The following is a 6,853-nucleotide window of genomic DNA, read 5'->3' as shown; positions in this document are numbered from 1 at the left end:
TCTCCACCACAAGCAGGCTCCCGCCCTCCCCCCTCTCCACCACAAGCAGGCTCCGTGCCTTAAACGGAGCTTCAGCTTTTACAAACAGGCTGTCAGACAGACGTTTGCGGTACAAGGCGTTTGCCTAGGGCCGCCCCCCAGGAAAGTGCCGCCCTAGGCAAACGCCTTGTTTGCCTCGTGGTAAATACGGCCCTGGCTGGGACTTGTAATCCCGCATAGCTGCTGGTATTCTGCATTGCTGTATGGTGATTATATAGCAATGCAGAATAGCTCCAACTATGTAGGATTACAAGTCCCAGCAATGCATTATATTTTTAAGTAGGGATACACCACTGCCAATACTGGGAATCTTCGCAAGTACTCATACTCGTGAAAATGCCCCGATACTAAACGCAGATACCGGTGTTCTGTTGAGAACGCCGACGTAGTCGAATTTGCTGACCTCAGCATCTACGCTTGCACACAGACCAATATTATTGAGGAATCCGGGATTTATTCACAAAGTATTTAGTTTAAATTGTTAATTGTGACTGTTAATATTCCGTCCATCATTTCCTGCCATCCGTCATTTCCTGCCATCCGTCATTTCCTGCCATCCGTCATTTCCCGCCATGGACGGCATATTATTAACGGTCACAATTAACCATTACAAATGAATACTTTGTAAATAAATGCCGGTTCCCTCGTTAATCCCGTCTGTATGTAAGCGCAGATGCTGGGTCAGCGTTCTCGACAGAACACCGGCACTAAAATTTAAAACAAGCAACTGCCCGAGGTCCCGCGCTTGCTGGGGACCTCCGCAGCCTTCCTGTTAACCATACGGTGCCATGTCGGAGGGGGGTTGGTTGGGGGGGGGCCCTTCATGGTTTTTTGCACCGGGGCCCTGAAGGTTCTAGTTACACCTCTGATAAGAGGGTCAGCTTCTGTGGCAAAATTTCAGATAAGATAACAATTTCGGCTTCTATGGAGAGATCTCAGATAAGATAACTAAGGGAGCTTCTATAGAAGTATGTCAGCTATTATTAGAAGGTCCCCCTGGTACAACTATACAGCACATATTCCAACACAGTTCTGGGGTTCACTCACCGACACAAGAGAGTCCCAGTTCCCGAAATCCAGCCTGGCAGCTGCATCGGTAGCTGCCCTCGATGTTCACACACAGGTTGCCCAACTCCCGGCGGCATTTCTCCTCAAATGTGCACTCATCAACATCTATGCAGAACACAACACAACACATGTAATCAGTAGGTTCCCGTTACCCTAAGGAGTACTATGGGGAAAAGCCCTGACCCCATAGTTCTCCTTTAAGAATGAGTATCTCACATACTGTATAATGAACCAGCCAATCACAATGAAAGATAACAGCCGACAGCTGTGGCAGCCAACAATCCACAAACATGCCGAGACTTTTCCCAATCTTAGGGCTTGTTCACTTTACCACAGACTACTGCGCAATAAGACTAGAGGCCGCAACCTAAAGTTGGTGGAGAAAAAATTCCAGCACAATGGGCGAAGAGGGTTCTTTACAGTAAGAGCGGTTAAGGTCTGGAACTCACTGCCATCGGCAGTGATTTCAGCTAAGAGTGTAGATTTGTTCAAGAAACGTTTGGACAATTTCTTGAGGGACCGTAATATCCAGGGATACCAGTATCCCTAAGAATGAGATGATGCGTGGACCTATATGGGTTGGACTTGATGGACGTATGTCTTTATTCAACCCCAAATACTATGTAACTATGCAATATTCTATGAGTCTAATACATAGAGGCCTCAATCATACAGTCACCGCTTCCTCCTGGTACTCACCGACACATCTTTTCCCACCCAGAGAGAAGACAAAGCCGCCATGGCAGGAGCAGGTGAAGGAGCCGAGGGTGTTGTGGCAGGTGGAGTGGGGGGGACAGGCTTGCAGCCCCGTCACCTCTGCCAGTTGGCACTCATCCACATCTGATGGAAGAAGAGGACAATGACGCACCGATATCAACATCACGACACAGAGTGTGTATTAGATCCAAGGCTGCTATCCAACTATCACCCCCCAAGGCTGCTGTCATTGATGTCAGACACAGCACAGTTACATGCACGTAATATAATATAAATAACATTGTCCTCTCGAAGAAGAGTCAAGATATACTGGGGGTGGCCAGTGCGAAACTCCTGAAAATGCTAATTGCCCTTTCTGTCTCCGACCTCGATACTCCTGGAGTGAGTTCGAGTGAAGTGGTCTGCTATGGGATCAGCATAACTTCCCAAGCTAATATAAAACACATATACACAGTATATATACACTATATTGCCAAAAGTATTGGGCCCCTCCCCCTCCAAATCATTGGATTCAGGTGTTCCAATCATCTCCATGGCCACAGGCAGAGCCGATGGATGAGGCACCTCGGCATGCAGATGCTTCTGCAGACATTTGTGAAAGAATGGGTCGCTCTCAGGAGCTCGGGGAATTCAAGCGTGGTACCGTGATAGGCATTCGGGAGCTCCCAAATGCATTTCGGATCCCGTATGCCCTTTGGGTCTGGGAGATTCGGCTTTAGTACGAGTATCTGTAGATGTTTTTTTGTGTTATTCGCAATGAACATTCATAATGTCGTCCGAGACTAACGAAAATTCAGATTTCGTCCGAATCCGAAACCCGAACCAAATTGAATTTCGGATCCGAATCTCGAAATATCCGAACCAAACCGAATTTTTTCACACCTTGCATATCTATTTACTTCCTGCTTCCTGTAACAGGCGAAGCTGTTCAGTTAAAGCAGCAGTGTACAGACTAGTGATTTCTTTTGTACAAAACAAGCGTCGGCTTCCCCGCTGTTCATTTAGCTCTGCTTGCCCAAAGCCGGGCTAAATGTAGAAAAGAGCTACCCACCCGGCTCCCAGAACTGCATGTCTCGGGCGTCGGGAGATAGGAATTCCACACCCCTGCTGCCCCTCTAGTCCCTGCTTGGCCTTGTGGGAAATCAGGCCCTGGCCGGGGGTGCTCACCACGCTTTTTTTTTTTTTTAAATGATAGCGGAAGTTAAGTCAGCATTGCAGCTTGTACTGATTTACAAGCCTTTAACACAAGCTGCTTGCTGCCGTTATCCCCATTGTCCAAACCCTTCCAATCGTGTGATATTGATTTTTTTTATTTCCTGGTGAAGGCAATGGGGCATGTGTTATCCATCGCACATGCCAAGATAGGAGGATGCGTATGCCAGGAACTACATCATGGGGGTTGGGAAATCACTTAAAGAGCCACCTCCTTTTTAATGCACGACTGCATATGCGCAGGGCCCGGATTTACTCTCCCTGCCGCCCCAAGGCCAGGCTCAGCAATACGCCCCCCCTGACAACCCCCCCGCCCATCAATGGAGAATGGCAACCACCCAGATAGCAAGCAATTGAGCTGCAAGTTTGAAAATGACTTGCTAAACTATTGCAGACGTGCCGAGCTTCACAATTTTGTTGCACAATTACAGCGAGTCTGCATTGCAAGTCTCCGGACCAGCGAGCTTGCAGAGCTCTTGCTAAGACCTGCAGGACTCTTGCTGTAGACTTGCCGAGCAAATTTCCTACAAATTCTAAAAGTGTCTCCTAGAACTTGTGCTGCGAGTGTTCTGCAAGTCTACAACTTGCCAGGAATGTGTGCAGCAAGTTTACAATTTAACCCTGACACAAGTTTGTGGCAAGTTATCCTTCCTATCTGGGCAGATGGCAGGGCCAGTTTAGTGTCAATTTTTTTTTAGTGTTTCTTACATTTAGCTCGGCTTGTACAAAGCAGGACTGAATGTAGAGAGGGCAACTTCCCCACAAGGACACCGCTGCCGACCATCTGCGCCCTGCCGCCCCTCTGCCGGGCCTCGGTGGCCTTGTGGGGAATCCGGGCCTGCGTATGCGCAGGGTCCTGATGGCTTTGGTGCAGGGCGGAAGAAGGGATAGGCAGATAAAGAGCAAGAAGAAAAACACAATATGGTGCAAGCTTAGGGAAAAAGTGTGGGTAGGCTGCCCTATACCAGCAAAAACGATATGTGGGCTGAAATGCACATTTTTTAGCACTTAAGCAACTAAGAAAATGGGTTTCTATTTTCTTTTAATTATTATTTTCTGTGGTGAGCAGACTTTATTTCTACTTTAAAGTCCATGGGAAAAAAAAAAAACTACAACTGCTGTGTGATTTCACTGCATTATGAACAGTGTTGTCACCCTGTTACAGGAAGTGAAGGAAAAAAAATAACAGATCTACTAGAATCCACAGCTAATAAAACCATTTTTCAAGCAGCTGTAGCCCCCATCGCTGTGGTCAGCCAGGCTGAAATTATAGCGGCAGTTATCTGGTTAATTCCAGGTGCCTGTACCCCTCTGGGCGGAGTGTGACACTGTCATATTGTGGGACAGCCAATGAGAGGCACTGTAGTGTGTGTGCAGTACAGCAGCCAATTTCTCCCCTGCCGGGTCCAGCCTCCTCCACCGCCGCTGCTGGCTCTCATTGACTCAGTAGCGGCTGTGGAGAAGAACGCAGCGCTGCACAGATCACCGACAGTGGCACGTTCTAAGCCATAGCGACCAAGGCGGCCCGCACGGCATCAGGGGGGTGTCCTGGCCAGGCCCCCATGTGCCCGGGCCCCATAGCGGCCGCCTGGGTCGCTATGGCGATTGTTACGCCACTGTACATATACTGGAGGGATTTGCATGTGCTCAGACTAGCCCGGACCAGCCATGGAATAGGGCTGGGTGCTGTTTAGCCTGCCTCCCCCCCCCCAGGCTAGGACTGGGGGGGGGCACAGGCTGGAGTGAAGGAAACGGTTTCCCTGAGGCCTCCAACACGGAGGAGGTCATTGTTGCTGTTAGAGGAAGAGAACCAGGACCAGTGCTGGCTCTTGAAGTATCCTGGAACTAAGAGGACTTGAGGAGCATGGTCGGTGTCTTTCCTGTGTTCAGGATCTGTATCCATCCTTCCTGTCTGCTACATCAGTCGCCATCCGCTGCCTCCCTGGTGGATCTACACTGATATGCCAACCAGGTCTGGTGAGTCTGGAGCTTGTGTCTGTTACACCCTGGAACCTTAGAGCCCCCATATCCTCTCTCCATAGTGAAGATGTTCAATAAGACCCCGTTCACATTGAGCGATTTATCGCGCGGTAATTGCCGCGATATCGCGGCAAATTACCGCGCAATATCACGCTCCAATGCAATCCAATGGGGCAAAGGGTCCTGCTGTAGCGGGTCGTGTGTCGCTACAGCAGGACCCTTTTTTGAGCGGATTTAGCCGCGATTCAAGCTTGCTCAATGCAAGCTTGAACGCGACATCGCGCGGCAAGTCGGGCCTAAGTACCACTTCCCTTGTCCTGTAGGGCCTAAAAGTTATTCTGCATTGGGAGTGGGCATCAGTCTGTGGGCACCAGAAGAAGGGTGCTTAGTGCTAATGGGTGGGCAGCTGAAGATCATCCCCTAGACAGACTAGAGATGAACCGGGCATTCAGCGGCTCCTTCGGGGGTGAGCGCTACACAGCACTAACAATAAAACTGCACGAGTGACAGACTACCATATATGTCTCTTTTTTTGACCATAGTAAAACTTTAACAAAGATATAGCTGCAGGATAAGAAGTAGGAGTCTCAATAGATAAAAGAAAGACGAAAGAATTTAATATCTAAGTAATCCTCACCCTCACACCCCCGTGACCCTTTCAGAAAGCCCCGATGACAGCGGCAAATGTAGGAACCGGCAGTGTTGGTGCAGTTAGCATATAATCCACAAGGTGGCTCCACCGCTGCACATTCATCAACGTCTGTAAGAAATGCAGAAGGAGAAGTTTACAGGTAACAATAAACTTTAAAGTGACGCTGAACTCCGGAGTTAGAGCTTAAAAATCCATTCGAGTCCCTTCACTATGAACAACAATGTATCTTATTTGTGTATCACTCGGCTGTAGTTCCTCCAATCATCTCTGACACTGTCCTTCCTTCTGGAGCGTGGCTACTTTTATTCCCCATGGTCCCTGCGTGTGGTGTAAAGTAGTCACCGCTCCAAGTTCAATCCCGGGATGGACTACAATCTCAGATTTAGTTTAGTCATTTGTAGGGATACACCGATACTGATCGGTGCCAATACTGACTATTTGGGCAAGTACTCATAGTCGTCCTCTCACTGGCAGTGCCGGAGGCGAACATGGAGCTAGCTTCCCATGCAATCAAGAAGCTGGACAGCGAATAATGACCCGCCTCCCGGATTGGCCCGGGGGGGGGGGTTGGCAAAATGATGGCAGATAGCAAAGTAGCTATTGTTTCCCGTGCTATCTGCTGTTTTTTTTTGTATTCTGACCGCTGCTGCCGTCAGGTTTAAAAAAAAAAGCATAGGAATGCATAGCTGGATTGCTATTATTATTATTATACAGGATTTATATAGCGCCAACAGTTTGCGCAGCGCTGTACAATATAAGGAAGACAATACAATCAAAACACAATTCAAGACAAGCTATTGGCTATTTCAATTTGCAATAGCCAATAGCAGAGTGGCTAATGCACCCGCCCCCTGCTGCTGTCAATTGTTGTAAATTATGATTGAAGTAGATATATTGGGGGTATATTTAGGGTGTATGCTCATGTATTGCAGGAACGTTTTTTGGCTAATGTTACCGTGTTTCCCCCGAAAATAAGACACTGTCTTATTTATTTTTTTTGCACGAAATAAGACACTAGGTCTTTTTTTCGGGGGATGTCTTACCTGGCTGGGGGAGGACTGGACGAGGTCCCGGAAGGCGGCGTGCTGTTGCCGGTCCCGGCGGATGTCGCTTCCATCGTGCGTGCGTGCGGGCGTGAGCTGCGGCCGGCGGGCGTGTGGGCGGGAGCTGCGGCTGGCGTGTGGG

At 48.7% G+C, this 6,853-nt stretch overlaps 1 protein-coding gene across 1 annotated transcript in view; it reads right to left on the bottom strand.

Moving 5' to 3' along the window:
* The window catches only part of LOC108801327 (neurogenic locus notch homolog protein 1-like), a 29,672-nt gene that overhangs the window by 20,659 nt on the left and 2,160 nt on the right, over positions 1-6,853 (bottom strand). The window contains exons 3-5 of the mRNA XM_018573252.1: positions 5,654-5,776; positions 1,807-1,947; positions 1,087-1,212 (exon numbers count right to left, since the gene is read on the bottom strand). Coding sequence (XP_018428754.1) covers positions 1,087-1,212; positions 1,807-1,947; positions 5,654-5,776 — 390 coding nt within the window. The remainder of the gene's footprint in view (positions 1-1,086; positions 1,213-1,806; positions 1,948-5,653; positions 5,777-6,853) is intronic.

This window comes from Nanorana parkeri, unplaced genomic scaffold (assembly GCF_000935625.1).
Source record: "Nanorana parkeri isolate BGI_ZX_2015 unplaced genomic scaffold, ASM93562v1 scaffold2303, whole genome shotgun sequence".
Classification (NCBI taxonomy): domain Eukaryota; kingdom Metazoa; phylum Chordata; class Amphibia; order Anura; family Dicroglossidae; genus Nanorana; species Nanorana parkeri.
Note: the sequence above shows the minus strand (reverse complement) of the source record. Positions and strands in the feature narration are given on the sequence as shown.